This window comes from Juglans regia, chromosome 11 (genome assembly GCF_001411555.2).
Source record: "Juglans regia cultivar Chandler chromosome 11, Walnut 2.0, whole genome shotgun sequence".
In the NCBI taxonomy this organism is placed as follows: domain Eukaryota; kingdom Viridiplantae; phylum Streptophyta; class Magnoliopsida; order Fagales; family Juglandaceae; genus Juglans; species Juglans regia.
This window is the reverse complement of record NC_049911.1, coordinates 33,273,878-33,298,181: the sequence shown is the minus strand read 5'-3', so window position 1 is coordinate 33,298,181 and position 24,304 is coordinate 33,273,878. Positions and strand designations below refer to the sequence as shown.

At 32.1% G+C, this 24,304-nt stretch overlaps 2 protein-coding genes across 2 annotated transcripts; both read right to left on the bottom strand.

Moving 5' to 3' along the window:
* Positions 1 to 439: 439 nt before the first annotated feature.
* Positions 440 to 5,366, bottom strand: LOC109003100. The gene is made up of 5 exons (XM_018981090.2): positions 4,759 to 5,366; positions 4,186 to 4,289; positions 3,507 to 3,683; positions 1,403 to 3,264; positions 440 to 832 (listed from the first exon to the last, which is right to left on the bottom strand). Exons 1-5 carry the CDS (start codon positions 4,962 to 4,964, stop codon positions 683 to 685), a joined length of 2,499 nt encoding a protein of 832 aa, XP_018836635.2. The 5' UTR covers positions 4,965 to 5,366; the 3' UTR covers positions 440 to 682.
* A 10,183-nt stretch (positions 5,367 to 15,549) lies between these two features.
* On the bottom strand, positions 15,550 to 18,325 carry LOC109003101 (pentatricopeptide repeat-containing protein At2g13600-like). Its single transcript, XM_018981091.2, has 2 exons — positions 16,380 to 18,325; positions 15,550 to 16,023 (listed from the first exon to the last, which is right to left on the bottom strand). The coding sequence occupies exon 1, from the start codon at positions 18,165 to 18,167 to the stop codon at positions 16,404 to 16,406; it is 1,764 nt and encodes a 587-aa protein (XP_018836636.2). The 5' UTR covers positions 18,168 to 18,325; the 3' UTR covers positions 15,550 to 16,023; positions 16,380 to 16,403.
* Positions 18,326 to 24,304: the final 5,979 nt, after the last annotated feature.

Here is a 24,304-nt window from a genome sequence, read left to right as displayed (position 1 = left end):
AATAATATTAAATAAGTAATGCTAGAGAGAAATCATTATAATAATGTACATTTTACACTCACTATGTAATTGCTTCTAGTTAATTGTTTCTAACACTCATTTGAAGAGATGTGTAGTTTATATAATGTCACATCATGTATACAAAATAAATACTTTCAATAATAACTTTTATCTATATTTATTCATATTAAATTTGGGCAAGATAGTTAGTCGGGGGTTCTGCAGTCGAACAAATAGTTGCAAAGCCCAGTCAGTACCTTGTCAGCCTAAATGTATCAACTGTCTTACAAGCTAAGCATTATCCAATTAACCGAAGGGCAATTTGAGATTTGTTTGAGCCCTTTGGATCTCCTGAAAACGACAGGCTAAAAGAAAGAAAGTTGATGAAGCTATATATATATATATTCACTACAAATCAGTTCCTCAAAACAACTTGGCATCCTCTAAAGACATTTTATAATCTACAAAATTATTACACAAAATACTCGTATATACATGTTGGTCTCTCTAAGACATTAAAATTCAGATTTAAAAATTTATCATAAAATGCGGAAGAAAGAAGATGAAGGAACTCTGTTTTATTTTGGCTCCAAAGAATAGTAATTACTAATTACAACTTACAAGACCTGTATATATATATATATATATATATACAGGTCGATGTAAATAAAAAGCAAGCAGCTCACATCTCGGATAAAAGATTGCTGATTTTCCGTAGCTCCTTGAGAGCTGTCACGGCCGTAACTTGTCCTTTTTCAACCAAGCCATTTTTAGATGAGTTCTCCAATGATCCCACCTGACCCCGATCTTGCTGGAAGACGGTTTCAATTACCTGTAACACAAAAAACTTATCAGTTCACAAGGATCTCAGTAACCACCCGAGAGAGAGAGAGAGAGAGAGAGAGAGAGAGAGAGAGAGTGTGTGTTAAACTACAGGGAAATAATCATTCTAGAGGCACCCCAAAAATTACAAGATACAATTGGAAGCTAATCCATAAACCTCCATAAGTTTCAAAGAAACTTCTTGCGTATTCATTTAATACAGCAAGTATCCTGTGGTAAAAAGAAAAATAACATGGTTTACCCAATGCCACGATCCATTCGTTTACCTACCAAACAAGTTCCTCATTTGATTATACTAAATATTAGTGGGCTTAAACACTATCAAAGCTGATTTAAACGCTTAAATTATAGAAAGACATTATGAGCTTCTATATCTCATAGCAGTACATCATCTTTGAACAAATTAACCTGTTTCTATCCGAGAGAAGCATGCAAAATTAAGTTATTAGATATATTCCTAACATCAATAATCTCAACCTCACCCACAGAAAATCATTCTGCTCAAAATTAAAAGCATTCTCCCAAACATACTCTAGGGGAACAAAAATTTTAATTTTACCTGAATATGTTCAAGCATAGACTGTCCAAGATTCCTCAAAGTACCCATCATATTCTGGTCCATAGCATCTCCTTTGCAGCTAACAGAAGAGTTACAAGAAGCATTAGCAGTCAGAGAGCCAGCAGTATTATCCTGGTTATCTGTACTGCTAACAGATTTTGTAGCCTCAAGCGCACCTCCTCCTTTCTCAGATGTACCCTCGCAAGAAGCATTCCGCCCAAACTTCCAAAACCACTGCAATTTACCTGAAAGAGGCTTTCGTTCTTTTAAACCTATCACTGCATTTTCTGGGGAGCCATTGTCGCATCCAGATTTTTGGCATAAATCTTCAGGGTGATCAGAAACTGGAAGAGATGGATCATCTGGGATGGTCATTGAATGATCATCATTTTCATCAAGGGATAAGTTTGATGCAACACTACTTTTGTCAGAGTAATTTTCATGGTCATTAGCCCCACTAAGAGGACTTGTTGGGTCCGAAAAAATAGATGAATTTTCTTCACTGCCAGTATTCCCACTTGAACATCTCCTTTCAGCACAGCAAGTAATTTCCTTCTCGTTGTCACCTTCCACCTCAACCTCAACTTCAACAGAGAGATTGCCCTTCTGGCTTGAAACTACATCACAGCATACTTTCTCAATGTCTTCATCTGAGCCCAGTTCTCGAGAGAGATCTTCAATCAAACTTCGCCTAACAGATGGCTTGCTTTCCTTTTTGCCACTCTCAACCTTTGCTGGAGATGATCCTGTTCTGGAGAGACTCATTTTTACTTTTTCTGTCCACCCTCTTTTCGGGGCTGAAATTTGTTTCTTTAATTCACCTTGCCCAAGTTCTTCAGCCTTGTGTAAAACTCTCCACTTCTCTTCCCAGTAGCTATCAGGTACCAGATTTAAAGGGGTTTTTGGAGAAATAGAATCGGATGATAGGCTGTGACCTCTCACAACAGCTGATTTGCTCTGGTTAAAAACCCCACCAAATGGAGATGAGGATGAGAGATTAGACTTCAGTGCAATCTCATGCAAGGACTTTGCCTTTTCTATCAGTTTCTTTAAATTGACATTTGCAGGAAAGTTTAATAATCTCTGAAGACAGGAAGTAGCATGTTCAGTGGCAAGCAGGGAGGATCTCAAATAAAGTAACATTGAAACTGCCATCGCTGAAATAAATGCTCCCCGAGCTGAATTAAGGAGCCCAAAGCTGGAGCCTATGTCCTCTTCAGCAATTTTGTCTAAATTACTATTATCTGATGCAAATATCTCATCCCAGATTACTAAAAGGTCTTCCAGTGAAAATTCACGTCCAAATAAAACCCGTAACCAGCGAAGCGCGAAGTATTGGGGTTCGACCCCGAGCTCAACAAGGTGGCTGTGTAGAGACGAGTCAACAATAGATAGCAGGTGATATAATGCAGCAGATGCTTCGAGGACAGGAGGTAAGCTAGGGAGGGATCCACCGGCAGCTGTGGAAGAGAAGAAATCTGCCATTGCAACTGACCCACAGGATCCACTCATCAAAGCATCAAACATGCAGTATGCATCATGTTCCATAAATTTCTCAGATAAGACGATACCAAGTTCGCCTTCAGCCCCATAAGCATCGCTTAGCAACACAATAGTTTGTATGTTAGGATCAAGCTCATCAAGACTTTTAACTTTTGTCACATTTCCATGGTCTCCATTCTCATTTTCCATAGGGTCTAGAGATTTTTTAAAATCAAAATTATAGGTCAGATCATTTTCATGAAATGATAAGCCATCAAATTTGTCAGTGAAGTGATCTTCATGAAGCTTTCGAACTTGAGAGAGTCGCTCCACATCAACTTGAAGAACATATAATAGAGGAGCCAATAGTTCATGCATCCCTACAAAGAAAACCAGGAAGTAATAAAGATGATATTAAAAACTGTGCAGGGATAAACTTCCATGAAATACCATTTAGGCTCTACTTCTCAACAATCAAAATCATACTCCACCAGAAATCAATGCATTTAAGTTAAACATCATAAAGAAATTGAAAGCTGAAGATAATTGAGTGAAGGCTCAGATATATTAGATCAATAATGCTTAAGTTGACAAAAGTATTGCTTTGACAAGAGCAATTCACCTTGTCTGTAACCATACTCTGGATGTCTCAGGCACCACAACAACAAGATTCGTCGTAACATGCCTTGGCATCCAGGTGTCTGGAAATAGCTTCCATGTTCCGGATATAAACGTGACAAATCCTGGTCAACCATTTTCTCCAGCTCAGCGTTTCGAAAGAAACGACTCCAGGTACTATCTGCACAGAATAAATTATACATATGACATAGATTAGGGATTGTATCAAATACTTAATAACTAACTTGCCTACCAAGGAACACAAGGTGCACATACTTTGTGGATTCAATATTATTCTTTATGCTTTATTACAGGTCACTGAACCGTGAGGAGATAGCTAGATCACCCAGGAATCGGATTAGGTACATCGATGGAAAGAACATAAAGTCTATCACTATTGGGCTGTTATTGTTTTATCTATCACTATTGGGCTGAGTTATACCCATGCATAATCCCTTCCACAATAAGCCAAGAACCAAATCAAGATGCACGCCTTAATTTGGCCTCTCAAAACAAATGTTGTACATAGAAATCTGAAGACAGTAAAAAAACAACTCTTAACGGATGAGGTGATATTAAAATCAAGCTCAGGAAAGAATGTGCTTCAACAACACATATTTATAACTGGTTCCCAAGGTCAGATTCAACTTGGAAAGGTGCATGAGAGAGACATGAAAGTTTACCTGGGTTTTGTGACAGTGGATTGTCCATTACAAGATCAGGAGAACTGCTTCCATCCTTGGGAATATGGGGATCAACTAGGAGGCGCCTTCTCAAACCAGCATATCTGACAAGAACGAAATTAACATAGATCGTGAGATAGAATTCTTTTCTTTTAAGAACACGAGATAGATTTGAAATAGTAACTCTAATTCTTTTTTAAACTACGAAGAATAGGAGAACACTCCCCACCCCAAAAAAAAAAAAAATTATATATATATATATATATATCGAATACCCACCAAATCCAAAGGATATAAACCCTAAGTCTCAGATAAGAAAAAAGACAAATATGCAGCTAACCGCCCTCTTTCAAATGCTATTATATGAAAAGCACTGTTATTTAATATCATATACAAGCTAAACTCGTCAAAATCCCCCAATCAAAAACATCCGCTTGAGAAATCATGCCCAGGAATGGGAAAAATCCAAATGATAGAACTCTCTCGTAGAAATTCACGCGAAGTCTTTTAATCAGAGAAAACCTATAAATTTGAAAAGAAACAAAAACGAAAAGATAATTGAGCTGAGATTACCTCCTCCGAGAATCTGCGGTGACCCGACGGAGATCATCAGTGGAAGAGGAAGGAGGAGAGGGCAAAATTCCAAGATTTCTACGCCACTGCACACTTCTGAGATGCGAGAATTGACGATTCTCCTCCACAGATCTCTCAGAAACAGAGCCATCACTCGAAGAAGAAGAAGATTCCGGCAATGCCGGCTCGATCAGAGTTTGCGACATGGTTTTGGAAAAGACGAGAGAAATTTATTTCGACAAAATTGAGTTGCTTTTCCAGAAGAAAGAACCGACAACAGTAGGTTTATCCGTTTAAGTAAAATTAAAGCTTGGTGAAGAATGATCGGAATTCAGATAGAGAGAGAGAGAGAGAGAGAGAGAGAGTTTAGGAAAAACAAAAGGCGGAATCAAAGAAACAGAGCATTTATAGAAGAAGATAGAAGGAAAGAGGATTAGGGAACTGAAACTACGTAAGAGGGAGGAAGAAAAGGTAGAAAATTTGGGCAAAATTAGTGGAGGAAATGAAGACAGAGAGACGTCTCAGTTTGGGAGATCAGAATGAGAACAAAACTCTCCATACAGAGAAGGGGAGAGAGAGAGAGAGAGAGAGAGAGAGAGCTCCTTTTCCCTGCGCACTTCTTCTGAACAAACAAACAAATTCGGACTTCTTATGAACTAGTTTGTTTCATAATTCTTTTTAATTTATTTTTATCTTTATCTCTTTAAATTATTATAATTTTAAATAAAAATATTATTAAAATATATATTTTAATAATATTTTATTTAAATTTTAACTTTAATTTCAATTCATTATATCTTATCTAACAAAAAAAAAACCAAGGAGGTTGAAGAAATTTGTTCCTTGTTGCTTTGTTGGAAGGTGAGTTGGGCTGTCAGCTTCTGCCTTTTTTTTTTTTTTTTTTTGAATTCCTTTTTATTTTTAACATTATCAATACAAGAATGTTATTCATCATTTCACATTATATATTTTATATATTTTAAATTTTTTATTATTATTTTTTATTTTACTTTTGCTAAACTAATTAAATTATTTTATTTATCATCTATATATCACATATTTATTATAAAAAAAATTTAAAATAAATAAAATGTGTGATGTATAGAGATGATAAATAAAATTATATCAAACATATAATTATAGAGTTATGCAAGTTTCACGTTATTTTTTTAAAAATATAGTGGAATTTACTATTAAATTTAATTTTTTTTATATAAATCTTATATTTATATATTTTTTAAAAATAAATGCACAACACTTGTACATTCTATAACAGTAAATATAATTTTGTTATAAGTAAAAGATAGATGTACATGCTCCTCACTTTTTCTAAAATGTCTGATCTTAACCGTATAAAAATTTTAAATAATAAAATTTGATATAAATATTTAATATTATATTTTTTTTATCACAAAATTAAATAGAATATCAGTTCAAAAAAGATATAGCTTTCACTATTCTTTGCACAAGGGTTACAAAAAAGCTAGAGCTTGTTATTATTAATCGAATTATTTATATTTATATAACATTTCCCTTTTTCAAATTAAATGAGATAGAGTTAAACCAAAGTTTGTATTAACTTGTAAAACACTTCATCACATTATTGTCAAGGTGGTAGGTTAAAGACGTTTTCACAGTTAAATGATAAATCACTGGAAATTTTGCCCAGATAATTGGAATTACATTAATTTTGGGAAAAAAATATTTGATTTTATTTTTATTTTTTCACAGGAATGATAATAAGTTAACCCCTTCATTTCAGAAATTCGAGATGATAAAGTTGTGTATATATATATATATATATATATATATATATATATATAATTTTCAAGTTTTCTTAAATAAACCATTTATTACTTTAGTTTTTTTATATTTGAAATTTATATAAATTTTCAGTTATTTTTCTTTTTATTTATTTATTTATTAATTGTAAAAATGGCTGATTGAGATAATTCCAACCTCTAAAATCAAGATCTGAAGTTGGAACTCTCTTCAAATATATAAAAATATATATATATTTAATGCTAAAAGAAAGAGTGGAAGGAAAGTAACGTCAATGCAATGAACTTCACATTCACTACGGTGAGGCTAGCTTGGCCATTGCTGGGAACTGTTAAAGCCAGGTGCTGCAAGCATATTCTGTCACTATTCTATGAAAAAATAAGAGGGTTTACTTTTTTCTTTTTTTTTTTTAAATTATGAAGGTTGATTAATTAAATAGTTTTTAAGGGGAGGTAAAACAAAATATACCAAAATTCAGGGGTACCTGCCTAAATTGTCTTCCCCTTCCAGTAAGATTCTGTGGGCATATACCGATCTGACGTGGCTGAGCCACACCATTTTATTTCCAATTAGTAGCGACACATAAGCAACAGCGAGTAATTTAATACGCCACGTTTTCTATATGCCACCGGCACTCTAGCATATTAAATAGCATCTTTAATAATGTCTGACCTACGTACTCGATTCATTTATTTCACTTTGTGATGTTTTAATCAGCAATACAAAAAGAGATAACAAATTAAATAAGAAAACCAAATATTTTGGTCAAATGATTTATATATTATAATTTACAAAATTAATTGATGTATTCTTGGCGGTACGATTAGTTCAATCAAATCGATTGATGTTGTGTATATTAATTACTCAACGAAAAGCTCTTCAAAATAGTACATAAAAATGACAAATTATTTGAATTTATAATTTTGGATTTTATAAATAAATAATGACAAGTTGTTGAAGACACGACCGAAGAATTTTATGTTCTATTTTTTTTTTTTCCAATAAGATAAATAATTGATGCCGTAATCGTTTAATCCATTTATTTTCAACGGGTTTTCGAGAAAGACATTGACTCTAATCTTAAATGCTTGTTTATTTATTTATTTGGCAATACAAATACTATAAGAAAAATAGATTTTTGTGATCATTTAATTACAGTAAAAAAATTATTTGTGATCAAAATAAATTCATTTTAACTGTAAATAATCATTTCATTAGAATTAACTGACTATAAATAAATAATTTTTTTGTAATAAAATGGCAGCAGTCAACATTTCAAATAAGTTCAACTCTCGAACCTTCAAAGAAATCTTGCGAGAATCTTCGCAGCAATGTTCGTGACAAGCGAGAGATTTACGTTACTTTGCGGAAACGTGTTTCAAACTTTCAAGGCATGGCAATATATATATATATATATATATATATATATATGTAGGAGAGTAACATTGGATAAGATTGTGCAAGTGTAGTTATCTTTTTAAAAAAAGTGAAATTTATTATTAAAAATTTAATTATTTATATAAATTTCTTATATTTTACTTATTTTTTTAAAAAAATATTTACATAATTCATAATTGTATATAACATTATTCTATATAGTAACAAATCCTCTAAATATGTAGTACCTAGATCAACATTTAAGACAATGAATTAAACATTGAGTAGTACTATTTGAAACTTTTACACCACACACTATCCACATGATGTAATTTAATTTATAAGATTTAAATTTTAAAATTTATCTTTGAAATAAAATTACGCCACGTAGATATTATGTGATGTAAATGTTTTCAAATAAAATTATTCTTAATTAAATATCAAGCGGCAATTGAGACTTCGTTTAGATCCTTGAATGAGCTCATTTATCTCAGATTCTCAGTTAGGTTATATTTTAGATCTATACTAACATGTAAACATACAACTCACAAATCACTAAACATCATTTAACTCAAAATCTTTTTACACGTAAGATACATAACTTTTTTTTAACTTAATACATCTTTACACATGAGACTTACAATTTTTTTCAAATTTTCAAAATACATTTAAACTCATCTTAACATCTAAAGATATATAAACTCATTTTAAGTGAGTCCTATAAAACTCACTCAATCATATCAATTCACTATTATTTATAAAAAAATTTAACTCAACTCAACATTCAAATGGAACCTGAGTGTAATTCTCAGGTGCTAATGTATATGTAATTTTGGGCTAGAAATATGAATGCGAATGAGTCTTTAATATATATGTATAATTTATCAAATGTCAGGCAGAGAATTTGGTAAAAACTAATAATGATTGATATAATTTTATGGTGCAGAAGTTTCATGCATTTTATTTGGAAAAGAAAAAAAAAAGTGAGGCTCATTATCAAGAAAAAATTGCTATGGAAATGGATGTCCACTGAAAATTATTGGGTGTTGTGTGGAGAAGACGAAGCTAGCCATTGATGGGTTCGTGGAGAAGAAGAATGGGTTGTGACTTCGTGGAGAAGACGAAGACAGTGACTGTAGGTGTTTGTGAGTTGGTGGTGGCGATGGAGCTTCATGGGGATGTAGAATATGAAGATAAAATAGAAGGAGAAAAGATGAGAAACGACGTCATTGCATTTACCATGTCGGTGGTGATGCCGCGAGGTTCCCTAGGACAGTTGCGAGTAGAATTTTTGTTTTTAGAGGAGGTTTAGGTATCCTTCACAAATTCTTTGCACCACTTTCATGATCTTACAGAAAGAGACGTGATATATGCCAGCTAGCTAGCTAGCCTTCGATGTAGAGTGCCCACGAGGCACATACCCAGCTTCATGAAATGCCATCAATTATTATAGTGGCCCAGAAGCTAAGGATCTACTCGCATTAATTAATGCCATTATATCGAAGGTGACTTTATATATATATACACATATGTAATAAATGTACAGATCATCTCCCATGCATGCAACCTTGGAAGTTAGCGAAAGCTTCACCCTGCTGCCACATGCGCGTGAGAAAAATGCTCCTTATATAAACGATAAATTTCCTAGCTAAAAGTTTAATTAAAACGATAAATTTGATTAATTAATTATGAATTTCTCAAAATATAGTTGTCACAATATTGAAAATACAAAGTACTGAAATATTAATTAAAAAAATAAATTTATATTTTTTCAGAGCTTAGCTAGGCAACAAGATCTAGATCAATAGTTGTAATTGATACAGTATCTCGAGTCTGGAGTAGGTGATATTTACTCATGTGTGATAGAGAGTGTTCTTTTTTTCTTTTGTTTTTGTCTGTTATTTTTTTTTTTAGGGTAGGTGATATTAGATTTTGAGTGATCTAGAACATTATTGGTAAGAATTATAGGTAATTATGGTTGCGTTAATCTTAAAGATATATTTTCATGTGCAAAATCAGCTTCTTGAAGAAGCTGGGAGTTGCATGCTCCTTAATTAACCAACATATATATATATATTGTATATGAAAATATATGCATGATCAATATGTTAAACTTTTTCAGAAAAGGGTTCACACCATTTAGCATGCAATTTCCACGAGCTTAAATTAACATCATGAGACGATCGAGTCTGAAAGGAGCGTGCAGTTTCCACGCGTACATTTGCATGGCGTATACATATGCATGTGGAATATTAATGTCATTGCATGGGAGCCTTTTATATTCTCTGCATTATTGCTAATTTGGATGCATTTGCAAGGGGAAGCTGCATTATACACAGTACATGGAATAATTCTAACCTGCTTTCTTCTTCTTCTTTTTTTTTTTTTGTTCTTTTCTTGTTTTCTTTTAATTTATATATTTTGTAATTTGTTTTTAGACGTACCTCTCATGCATGCGTGTCCCATGCAAGTCCCACCGGCCACCAAGTTCTTCTTAATTCCAAGTCATTGATGTCAGCCGTACGTGTCATTTTTTTTATTTATTTAATGAGAGTAGTAGTCTTTAATTTTTTTGAGTTTTTAAACGATTAAAAGATACATGAATATGCATGTCACGCCAATCGGCTACAAAATTATGAAATGATGGACCCAAAAACTTTCGGCAAGCCAATCTTTTAAAGCCACGCTTGTGCCTTGTAAAAGACTAGGACAAATATTTATATATTGATTTAAACAAGAAGAAAACTTGATTGGTTACTTGCCATGTCGTATTGAAATTAATGAATGAAAAAATAATCGACAAATTATTTAGACAGGAAGAATACTACTTGTTTTAATATTTTATTGCATGTCGTATTGAAATTAATGAATTTCCATATATAGGTTTTGAAAAAGATTATGGTGAACGAATTATGGGATAACATCGCCACGTCATGAGAACGAACGAGGACATAGCAGTCAGAAGATGATCTTCTCCACTCACCATTTTATTTAAGAGATCAAATGATATTCTTAACTACAAAGTATGGAAGTATTGTTTATTAGTTTTTAAAAAAATGAGTAAATATCTAATTTACATGAAAAATTAATTTTTTAATAATAAATTTTACTTTTTTTTAAATGATAAATACTTTAATCACAAAGAATTTATATAAAAAAAAATTATAAATTGATATGAGTTGATATAGTTCTTCATATTGTGAAATTACTTTTATTATAAAGTAGATATAACAGATAAGATAAAATTATATCAATTTATAAGATTATTTTGTATAATTTTTTTATGAATATAATATTAAAGATTTGACAAATGTTGTAGAATTCAAAACTATATCTAATATTACTTTTTATTTAATTAAACCGCTCACTACTCATAAAATCACCATCTGGTATGAAATCTATCTTCTAGCCACCATAATATGTTATAGAAATTAGGGAGGAAACTACTTAAATAAATGATCAATCCTCTAGAGATGAAAAATAATTTGTATAAGTTTTAAATAGATAAATTCTATATAAGTTTTTATAAAAAAAGTAGACTCTACATTGAAAAAGTATTACAAAATTAATATTTTTTAGCCAGACCTACTTTTTTACAAATGACCATGTAAAATTTTTCTATTTAAAACTTATTTCTAGCATTACTGCTCAAAGATTGTGAGAGAGAAATTCTTTTGGGAGGATTATTTGGTCATTTTGCTACTAAAAAAACAATTTTAAGAACCTTTAAAATATTTTATCAACGATGGCCATGTAATATTTTTTTTTTTATCCTGATTCCAATATTGAACAATACTACATGATTTTTTAATTTTCTTTTGACTTTTTTTATACAAGTAAGTAAAATATATTACAAGTGAAATGATAAAGACGTCTCATATTTTATACTTTATGAATATTAATAATAAGTAGGAGTTTGGCAAGTAGTTCAGCTTTGACGCAGTCAAACCGGAATTAAAGAGTTATAATAATATTGGGGCTGGCTGGCTTCAAAAGATAAACATGTTTGTTCATGATGTGACGACATGCTTAGTGGAAAAGGATGTAATTAAGCATCGATACCAAATGAATAATTACTAAACCAGCTTATTCAATAAGCTAATTTAAAAGCAAATGGAAATTAAGTAGATCATGATAGCATTGATATTGGTTTTATTAAAAGTCTAGTCAAATATAAAATATAATTAATTTTATTAAAATAGAACTGCATTGGATTAATCAAAGAGATAAGTATGAAGCTTTGAAATACAGTCAATGAATAGGTTTCTTTAAATTTGAAGGATTACTATTCACACATCAAATCTATTTTTTATTTACTTTTAATTTCTAAATGTCTTTTTTATTCACGTTTAATCTTCATTTGTCTTGTAATAATAATGTAAGAATCAAATTAAATTATTAATTAACATATGATTAATGTAATTGTAAAATATAAAAAAAATTATTAAAAAAATAATATTATATTATTATTTTGATGAATTTAATTGTTAATTTAATGTGGAGTTATGACTATGAAGGTTTTATATTTATAAAAATTATGTACTTTTTATCAATTTTTAAAGATAATTTTGATGAAACCAATATCAATACTATGATAGAGCAGACACACGCCAACCTAACCTAATCCAACCCCTCCTTGGTTTGATGCCATTTTTTTAATTTTTTAAATGAAGTTGGTTTGGGTTGTAGTGCCCGATCCATTTGATCGAGATAATATTAAAAATTTGAAAGAAATATTCGATGATTTTAAGATACATGTTTATTTAATTGCCTTAAAAAGAAAAGTAAACAAAGATCATACATAAGATCGTGAGGTTAAAGTTCGAGTTGATGTGAAAAATAATTTCTTGTATCTTTGACGTGAAAGTGTAACATTCAAATTGCTTAGAAATATCAAGCACAGGAAAAAGAAAAATAATAATATGGTTTATTAATGGAACTAATTAATGCCATTTTATCTTATCCAATCCAACAGAAAAAGTTGTCTATTAATCCACCAATGACCAATATCGTAATTATATATATATATGCTCTTTGTTGTTGCCTATTTTGAATTAAATTTTAATATGCTCCATGGACCATGGGCAATCAAAATTAACAGGTTTAATTAACTAGTACATGAAAAGACAGCAGTAAATGACTCGGAGCGTCCAAACAATGAGACTTTTAAATGAAGTGATCAGGAGATTGTTTTAGCATAAGCTACGACATCATGATCAAGATTGAAAAGAAATTATTAAATTCCCTACAAAATTAAAAAGAAAATTAATGACCTTGGACTTACTTTAGTGGATCAGACATTAATGAGAAACATGATCAGTACTCTTGCATAAATGTTTTTCATTTATATCCATATTTATTTATTTTTTAATAATTTCACATCTGCTCGTAACTTTATCCAAAGCATGCAATGATCGTTCATAATATGATGAAAGATGCCAATCACAAAAGTTCGATTAGAGTTAAAGGAGAATAATAAATAATTAAATAAGAATATTAAAGCAAATTCAATAATTCCAGTTAAGAACATAATTAGGGTAGAACATTGACCATTGAACCACGACCAAGGCCAGATAAGAATCCTTTCTGAACTCTCATGCCCCATCAACATCCAGGTCCACAACTTAAGATTAGTCTGTTTTAAAAATGAGATAAGTTAAGATTAAAATTAAAAAATTAAATAATATATTATTTTTATTTTAAAATTAAAAAAAATTAAAATATTTATTTTATTTTATATACAAATTTTTAAAATTTAAAATTTTAATCTTGAAAACAAACGACCATCACGTTATGCATACAATAGAATCTGCACAATACAACTTTTTTTCTAAACCATTGATATTAATTACGATTGCACATTATAATGTCTACTTTTTACCAGGAATATTCATACCAAAACACTTGGGTGCCAAAGAAAAAAAAAATTCAGTGCATTTTCCATGATCTTATGTTCCTGATCGAAGAAGAAAAAGTGGTCTTTAATTAATCAAGCCGTCTCCTCAACCACAGGTATAGATTCCATCCAATCATACAAGAAGGCAGCAACACGCAGTCCAATATCATAAAGCCTGAGGTGCAAGACAGCTGGTTTTAGTTTCTGTTCTTGTCTTTTTCTTCTTGCTTTTTGACATTTCTTTGGTATTTGGTGGATTAAATCCCGAATATATATTATCAGAAACCTGAACTAAAGCGTTAAATTAACATTCTTTATGGGAAAGATTATATGTTCTTTTATGAGTAGAAACAAATTAACTTTATAAGAGTTGCATGATTTTAGCTGTCGGATCATTTAATGATAAAGGATAGGATGAATACTATATACATGAATTGGATTGGAAAATATATCATGTAACTGAAGTGGGCACCGAATTAGGCAAAGTTGTTTGATATGGATACCATATTCTAATAAGATGTTTGAGAAAATATTCCCTATTGTGTATGATGACAACATTCTACATGGCAACCATAGGTTATTGCACGATGTGTAATTCTACATATAATCGTAAAGTATGTAACCGTCGCGTAATCGTTTTGAAAATGATCGTGCTACAGCCCCTGCTGGGGGCTCCCGTTGGGAGCTCCCGCTGGGGCTGTAGTGTATTTTTGTATGTGTTTTTTTTTAAGTTGTTTTTTATATAATTTTTTTTAATATTTTTTAATATTTTTTAAAAAATAAAATAAATTTAGAACATTATTAAAAACACTTTCTTAATCAATAAGTAAAAAAAAATTATTAAAAAATACTTCCTTAATCACGAAGTAAAATATAAAATATTTATTTTATATTTTACTTCGTGATTAAGCAAGTATTATTTAATAATATTATAAATTTTTTTATTTTTTAAAAATATTTAAAATCATTAAAAACATCTACATAAAAAAAAGAATTAAAAAATACACATAAAAAAATACACTAGAGCATTTTCCTTTTGAAAAATAATAAAGTTTATTATTAAATTTTTATTTATTTATTTCATGTGGATGTCATATTTTATTCACTTTTTTCAAAACGATTACGCGACGGTTACACAATTAATAATTAGGAATATATTTTCTCTTGCACGATATGTCGTTTTCATCTCTTATTTCAAATTTAACCTCCTTAATTCTCAGTTCTTATTCTTTAGTTTCTCTGTCTGCGTGGTAGTAAAATAAATTGGAACCATATATAGAGTTGCCGGCAGTTGATTCAAGACCATATATAGAGTTGGCCTAAGGGCCCATTATGAACCGCCCACAATAACAATTATTGGCTACAATTATTATATATTCTGTGTGTACTGTGTATGTATGTACGAGACACAGTGGCCGCCCCTGAACACCGACCCCCACCGACTCCAATTTTTTTTCCATTAATTGGAGGTTAGAAATATGTGTTGATTATTTACGGCAAATATTTATTTGGATTGGGTCAAAATAATCACGAGGCTGAGCGCTTCCAGTTAGATTTGAATGGCCTTGCCACCACTGGATTTCTACAATCTAGTTATTTATTTTTTATTTTTTTCTATACATTTGGGAGGGAGGTTTCGAACCAGACTTTCATTTTGGAGGCTGGGAGTTTATACCAATCAAGCCACGTGCCTTTAGCTAATTACTGTTAAATTCTTCAACATATAATCAAATTGATCTAAAGACGTCCTAGACACAACATTTTCATTATAGTGTATACAATTTGCTACCGCTCCTTTATTGCTACAGAAGGAAAGAAGAATATTATTTTGATTTTTTCATCTCATAAAGTTAATATCCATGATGGCTCTATATAGTGATGTCTTGGAAGTAGGGGGACAGCTGCTGAGCAATTTTAAGGACTCTACTCTTCATTGTTTACGCGTGGGGTACTGATGCTTGAAACCCAATCTACATAGATGAAGTCCCGCAATAATCACAGGTGCTGAACATCCCTGCTTTCCATGAAATAATGAGAGGCAATCCATCATGCAGTGGCCAAGGAAAGCTTGAAAATCCAGTTATCTGTCCCAGGTTTCCATGTCATTATGAGAGGAAATCCAAAATCCAGTAGAAAAGGGAAGACTGACAGTCCGGGCATCACGGTTCATGTTATCCAATCCATAGCGCCTGTTGCCCTAGACTTGACCACTGCAGCAAGCAGAGGCCCCCAAGTATAACATTGAGAATGACATAAATATCGCATAAATTGCATATATATATATATATATATATATATATATATATAAACAACAGTTCTCTCATCCTTCTATCCACAGCCTTGCAAGTTATATATGTACGAAATGTTTAACACCCTCTGGGCCTCTCATCCGTGTGTGTAAAAATAATTAAGCGATACATTGTATTTAGACAAAAGAAGCTCAGACTCAACATGTGAGAGAAACTAGCACGATTTTTATGCTGAACTCTTAATTAGTTAGTAAACAAACTGATCACATTTCCTATCAAGCTTTAGGTGCAATAAATGCAAACAGGAAGAATTATACCTTTAGGAAAAACACAGGAGTATATCATATGGCCAAGAAGACTTCACGCACTGCCCAATTTAAAGTTCTTAGAATGTTCTTTATCCCATGAATCCTTGTATGAGAAAAATCCCCTATAGTGAATTTTTCAAAATTTCCGTTTACTTCAATCAGACTATGGCCAGGTGTCTTCCTCAACCCACTACCCTTCAACATATTCCTTGCCTCCGCAACATCACCCCACATCTCATCCAAAGCATACAAGTTCGCCAATAGAACATAAGGTGAACTAGTCACAGGCTGAGTCTTTAGGAGTTGTTTAGCCAACCACTCCCCGATTACAATATCCCCATGCAGGCGACATGCCGAAAGCAAGCTCCCTAAAACAACTGGGTCATGCCCAAAAGGAAATTTCTTGATGTACTCTTCAGCCTTTCTTAATCTCCCAGCCCGTCCCAACATATCAATAAGACATGAGAAATGTTGTATATCAGGAGTAATCCCATAATCTTTTTCCATTGAATTAAAAAGAACTTCGCCCTTGTCCACAAGCCCTGCATGATTGCAAGCCATGAGAAGTCCAACGAATGTCACAGAATCTGGATTTAAACCCATGGCCTTCATCTGCTCAAAAAGGTCTAGGGCCCATTCACCAAGCCCATGATTTGCAAATCCAGCAATCATGGTGTTCCATGAAAAATTATTGCGATGGTGTATTCTGTTAAAAACGTTACGTGCACATCCAATGGAACCACATTTAGCATACATGTTCACTAGAGCATTACCAACTCCCACATCTTGATACAGCCTTGTTCTGATTATATGAGCATGAATCTGCTTGCCATGGCGAATGGAAGCAAGACTAGCACAGGCGGCAAGGACACTGGCAAAGGTGAAGTCATCAGGTCTCACATAATAGTCATTCGCCATCCCTTTGAAAACACTTAAACCCTTTGAATGCTCATCGCAATGAGAATAAGCAGCGATAATCGTGTTCCATGAAATGACATCTTTCAATTTAATTAATCTGAAGACCTTCTCCGCTTCATCTATCAAACTAAATCTCGAGTACATTGATATCATCACATTTCCAATAAAAGGCATGGAGTCGAGCTCAAGCTTGACTGTTTGGGCATGCAACGCTGTTCCCATTACGCAATCATTTGAATCAGTGCAAATCTCCAAAGCTCCAATGAAAGTAAAACGATCTGGTACAAAACCTTGTTGGTGCATTAGTTTGAACACTTCAAACCCCCTTTCAAGCTGCCCATTTTCTACAAACCCAGAAATGAGAGCATTATATGAAACAGAGTTAGGTTCTGGTGTACTAGTATACACTGATAAGGCATCATTGCATCGACCACATTTCATATACATCGAGATCAGAGAGTTACAAACAAATGAGACGGATGCATAGCCAAACTTCAGTGATTTAGCATGAAGTTGTTGTCCCTGTGGCATTGCCATGAGGCTGGCAGATGCACTGATAGCACTGGCAAATACGTACTCGTTGGGCGCAGGACACATTTTAGAAAATAGTTCAAGTGCCATCGGATGCTCTCCGACCTGATCACAACCCGAAATCATGGCCGACCAGGACACAAGGTTTCTTTCGGACATCTCATCAAACACGCGACGAGCAGAAACAATGTTACCACACTTCGCATACATGTTGAGGATGTGGTTGGCAATGATGATATCAAATTGCAACGCCGTTTTAAAGGCGGCGGCATGAAGGGAAAGACCATGTCGGAACGCCTTGGTTTTCGAGCAGTGGTGCAAAAGCGAACCAATGGCTTCCCTTATCATGGAACCATGATTATATCATTCCAAACTGTGTAATATCGCGATAATGATTCGCCCATCTAGTGATTCTTGAGATTAAGGCCTCGTTATGCATTGTGAATATGAACAGTTTACTGCAACAAGGCGACGCAGGATAATATCGAAGTTTCAATGACACCGATCTTGACGCAACCAACGATACTAACAGCCAATTCATGTCTGAAACATAAATTTGAGGCATAATGGGCTATTAAAGCCCATATCGTCCGATGATTAAAATGCCCAACAACGAAAACAAGCCCAAGCTGAATTCAAATTGTAAATATCGCGCTACAGAACTGTGATCCAAACAATAAAAGCAAAGCAAGCCCAAGCCCAAGCTCAAAAAAGACAAACCCAAGCCCAAGCCCACGCTCCAAACAATAGGCCTTTCAGCAGGAGGTAATCAGTTTGTTTCACTGGAAAAAGATTTTTGGTAATAGCTTTTTGAGAAGTGTTACAGTCGTAAAAAAAAAAAAAAAAAAAAAAAAAATCACATAAAAATAAATTTAAAAATTAATATAATTTTATATGATACATTTGATCTATTTTACAATAAAGTAAGTCTATAATTTAATGTAACAAATTAATTTATAGATTTATTTTTATAAAATCGCTGTATTTCTTTTCCTGATCTTTCTTCCTTCCTAGCTATTTCAAGTTAAATATTTTTTATTTTTAAATTTTAAAGTCTTTTTAAATCTTTTAAACTTTTTATATTTTGGTTTTTTTATATTCTCATAACTAAGCACAAACTCTGTGTAATCCAATGTTAAAACAAACGTACCGTATAACCCTACACCCACATTATAACATAGAATCGTACCAATCACATATGAGATATTTTAGTTCACAAATAAATTTTACAAAAATAAATTTATAAACTAGTGTGATTTGTTATGATGAATCATATCATAGAACGATTTTTACTATAAAATAAATATAATATATCGTATATGAACATATCAATTTGCAGTTTCACTTTTGTAAGTTAATTTTTAAACTCCACGCTTTTTCGTTTTTTTGGAATCAGGAGTTCATTGTTCAATTGTTCTCATCATTCCTAGACCCCTCGCTCCTCAACATAATGATAAATGGGGGCGGGTTGAATCTAATAATACTATTAACTGTGGCATTCTTTTGACATAAAGAGTGACATTGGATTCTGTAATTAACTCTCTTTCTCATGAGTGGTAACCTTGCTTTTATCCATTTCTAATACGACCAAGTTGCTCAATCCAATAACCCACGATCTAGATTCAAAAAGTGCAACTATAAAATCTGGTCTGTCTTGGCTGTTTATTTTATTTATTATGGAAATAGACTTTATTTCATTTAATGAATTTGAAGTTACAACTGTGACTAATCAATACAAGAAAAAAACTTAGATTACCAGTCAAACTATTTATCTGTTAGGAGCTCCTCCACCCACAAATTTTTTTATGATGGACATTGTCTTAACTTCTATAAACTCTTTCCTAACAACAGAGAAAGTGTTATGTAAAAACATAACTAAACGACCCCCTCATGTCCAAAGGAGGCGAGGTAACTATCGCCCTCCGTCCTCCAAAGGAGGCAAGGCACTCAACTACTATGGACACCAAGTCTAATAGTTTCTTTCTTTTATTTTCTCACACAAATAAAAACACTATAGAAAACAAAATATACTGACAAAGTAGGTTGCAGAGGCGTGTGAACGACACGCGCCAATCTGGGAGTATGTCGTTCGATCGCTCTTGAAGGTGCCGAAATCGTTGGACCCAAAGCCGCTGCGCATGGCATCAACGGAAGAAATCTCGCGGACTAACGAAATAGAGTACCATCCCTAAGCATACTAAAGTTCAATGCTATTGCCTTACTACTTGGGCAAAACAATAGGGCAAATTAACATATCATTAATTTTATTTTCACTCGTTCTCAATTATAACTCGGTTTTATTAAAGATTATAGTTTTTATTTTAGGAGTTCAGTTTTGAGATTTATGTACCCTCATTGTTCTTTTTTTGTATAAATATTCTTTAAGTGAGGATTAATCAATAAAATTGAGACACGTCATTTACTTTAAAAAAAAAAAAAGAAGGACAAATTAACCGGACCCATACATACAACAGCATGCATCAGCCATGAGCCAACCCATGCAAAGCTTCAATCAGCAACATGACCACACACCCACGAGCAAAAATGCAGCAATTTCAATGAAACGATCATGCTTACGATCCTACAAATCCTAAAAAACGTAAAAAAAGGGTTAGAAAGCACAAAAGGTGAGGTTATTGAGGATGATTTGGTTCACTCAAAAAGAAAAAAAGTTCATAAAACTCTTTTTGTCACATTGACAACCACCTTTGTCCCCTTTTCAAGCAGAAATATGAGTGTCAGTCCTTTTCACCAACTCTCTCCGCGTAACAGTAACCACTTTGCCCTGTTCCAAACACGTCTTAGGGAGTGATGAGAGAGCAGAAAGCATCCCCAGCATTACTAAACTTCATGATTATGGAACTTTGAATTCTAACCAGCCATAATATATGCAACCTTTTTATAATTTTCTCCTTTTTTTTTTCTTTACCGGACAACTATATAGCTAGCAAGCATCAAGTGTTGAAATAATAATCCAAACATAGGTAAATGATTTCACCAACAACAATGAGAATTACAAGATTAAAAATCGATAAGTGCATGGATCGTATATTGGACCCACAAATCTATATATGGATAGAGATGAGTACTGAAAAAAGTTACAAAGTATTTATATATTTTGTTAAGGATTCAACGGACGAGATTATGATAACATTTTGGGATTTATGATCCGTTTTCAGGCCGCTGAAATGGTCTGAAAGGGAAAGAGGGTCTTACCGGAGTCACATGTGGTGTAGAAGCTTGACGATGAGTTTGGTGGGGGCAACCCTCACATGTTGTTAGAATGTAATATTCCCTTTGAAAACTCCATTTTCCTTTGCATATGAATTAATGACCGGAAACAGAGGGTACGTACCAGCATTAGAAGATATTTTACTAGTTTTGTCTCTCTTTTCTTTTTCTAAGGCCCGGCTATGGTATTGAGGACGTGAAAGGTCATTACAAAGTAATTAGACATGCGAAATTAGTGTTACGTGATGATAACTACATGAAAATGACGACTCTAGACTACGTTCTTTTCCTCTCTTCTTCTTTTTTTCTTTTTCCTTTTCGAGTATTAATGCGATTAACGGCTTTTAATGTGGCCAGTGTCATACCTCTCGTTGTCATCATAAGGAGCCAACACCCGCGCAATATTGTCATTGGAGTCAATCAAGGAACATGTTGTTGGTTTTGTGGAGCCTACTTTTGTTGTTGTGTGTATATAGGTTTGATTTGATGATTCGATCTGGAATGATGTGTTGTGAAGTTCTATGAGAGAGTTTGTTTGAGTCTCGCTCAACATGTAGCTCGAACGAGAATTGTACAGAGATCTCGCTCGAGTCGTGCTTGACGCTCTGCTTGAGGCGCACTCAACACTTCACTTGAACGAATAACACAAAAAAAGTAAAAAATAATATTTTTACTGTGTGACATTATAAATATGTACTTAATGAGCAATTTAGTATGTCCTAAATATTTTGAACAGTGATATTTAATCCCAAAAGTGTATCATGTGATTTCTCGGTATAATAAAATATTTTGTAACTCTTTTGACGTAGACACATTATCCAACCACGTTAATTTTATGTTATGTGATTGATTTATTTGTATTTACTTTCACTTGTTTGTGGTCATTGTTTTCCACAAGACATGCTTCAAACATTTCACTCAAGTGCATATATCACGAGCTTTTACTTTTCTCAATCCTTTTTATTTGTTTACATAAGGGGAAAAACAAAAGTTTTATCCTCACACACACACACATGTGTATATATATATATATATATATATATATATATATATATATATATAGACTTGATTTGGAAACATATATCCGGCCTCGTGAGAGAGGGGACTGTCATATGTAGCGGTTCTTTGCAATTAATTAAACTTTACGATGCCATTCATTCTTCACATTAACTCCAACTACGAACAATTAATGAAATTGGCACATCAAACTTGCAAACTATTCATATTTAGTCCAATTTCTATTAATTTATAACATAAATAATTTTTAAGAGCAGCTAATAAAATTAATCAGAATTCAGCACAACTACAAGAAGATATTCATCCCAAGTATCATTATTTATATATTTGCAGCGATTGTTCGTAAAATAATTCATCATCATCATCATCATCATCATCATCATGCTGATAATTTGAAGTCTTGACATTTAAGTATTCTCATCCTAAATATATCGTGTGAAATGTAATTTGGATCCATTAGATTTGCACAAAGAGTATACTATATATATATATATATATATATATATATATATATTCTTTTAATTATAAATCATTAACAAATGATGCTAATTCAATGGATCACTGCAGCAAGAAAAAAGATCAAACTAAACTAATTAAAGAAGAAAAAAAAAAGTATTAATTAATTGTCCGATGCACCTAGCTTTTTCCGGCAGGCAGTTTGATGGTAGAGATCCATGCATGCATGTAGACAACGAACTTCTTAGCGACAACTGCCAACTACCTCTTTTCCTTTTCAACGAATTGATGATGTATCCATTTAGAATAGTAACAGCATACGTGACTTTCATCCATTGGGTTTCCACCATTTAGTTATAGGGCCACCATGTGCTGATATATATATATATATATATATATATATATATACACACACACTCCAATATTAATTTGGTGGAATAGTACTTGTAATTTTATTTTCAACAGGACCACCATGTGAGTATTATCAAATTTCATTACACCATCACCCACAAAATTATTTGAAGTATTTTCATTTTGATAATTCTATCATCTATTTTCACCTCCTAATTATTCGATCCCAATATTTTAGTTTTCGAGTTATATATATATGTTTTCGGTATTGTTATTATGTCCTTCTAAAGTAATTATACGTTCATTTTAACCGCTAGTGTAATTATTTTATAATATTAAAAATAAATAAACTTTTAAACTGACAATCAAAATAAGTCGTTACCTTGTATAACAAAATGGCATTTTTCATCTGTTTTTGTTTTTTTAGTCTCGTATTATGAGGTGAAATTGATCGAAAATGTGTACTAGCTCTTAGTCGTTTGACCATATTTTTAATTAATGTGACAAAATCTGATCAAGATTCCATATATAATTAATGCGATCTTATGGATTTGGATCGATTTAGTTATCGGATCTATAGATCATTGCCACGTGTTTCATAATTATAGAGATATGATCAGCAGATGCTTCATAATAAATTCAAATTAAGAATTCAATTATCGGGATTGGATCCAAAGCCAGAGTCTACGACACTAACCAAATGTCTCGGGCAGGCATGATTTTAAAATTATTCCAAATATTGTTTAATATATTGATATTTTGGTTTAATCCGTATAAAACATTACATTATAGTATTTTATGATATTGTTTAAACTATATATTATGATTGATTATAATGAAGAAAAAAAAAAAAAATTTGTACAATTCCTATATATAAAAGTTTCGCATAAGTCTTTATAAAAGAATGGACCTCACATTCAAAAAATATAAAATAAATTATTACTTATTAATGGAATCTAATTTTTTATAAAAAATAATTTATACGAGACTTATCTATTTAAGACTTATACCTAATATTACTCTAAACAAAATATCAACAAAAAATTGAAAAGAGAGCTCTTTTATTGTCCAATTTTACTTTTAGGGTTATTTATAATTAATCTCCATAAAAAATATATCATAAGAATATATATATTTTTTTAATGAGACGAAGATCCAAATACTCCAGAAGTTTTCTAGTAATTATATCAGTTTCAGATACGAAATTAATAAAATACATATATGGTAAAAAATAATTGTTGGTGAAATAAATGAAATGACAATATTATATGAAAAATTCTATTCATAAGCCTCATATACCATACACCGTTCTTTTTATGATTTCTTTAATTTTATTCTCTTACCAAATGTGTGGTATGTGGATTATGAGTAGAATAATTCAATTATTTTAAGAATAATAAAACCAAAAAAAACTTTAAAAAAATTTAAAA

Coding starts and splice junctions, on each gene's coding strand:
- LOC109003101 (XM_018981091.2), bottom strand. CDS start 18,167: ATGATAAGGGAAGCCATTGGTTCGCTTTTGCACCACTGCTCGAAAACC.
- LOC109003100 (XM_018981090.2), bottom strand. CDS start 4,964: ATGTCGCAAACTCTGATCGAGCCGGCATTGCCGGAATCTTCTTCTTCT. Junction 3,684..4,185: donor TCCACTGTCACAAAACCCAG/GTAAACTTTCAT, acceptor TATTCTGTGCAG/ATAGTACCTGGAGTCGTTTC. Junction 3,265..3,506: donor AGAGTATGGTTACAGACAAG/GTGAATTGCTCT, acceptor TTTTCTTTGTAG/GGATGCATGAACTATTGGCT.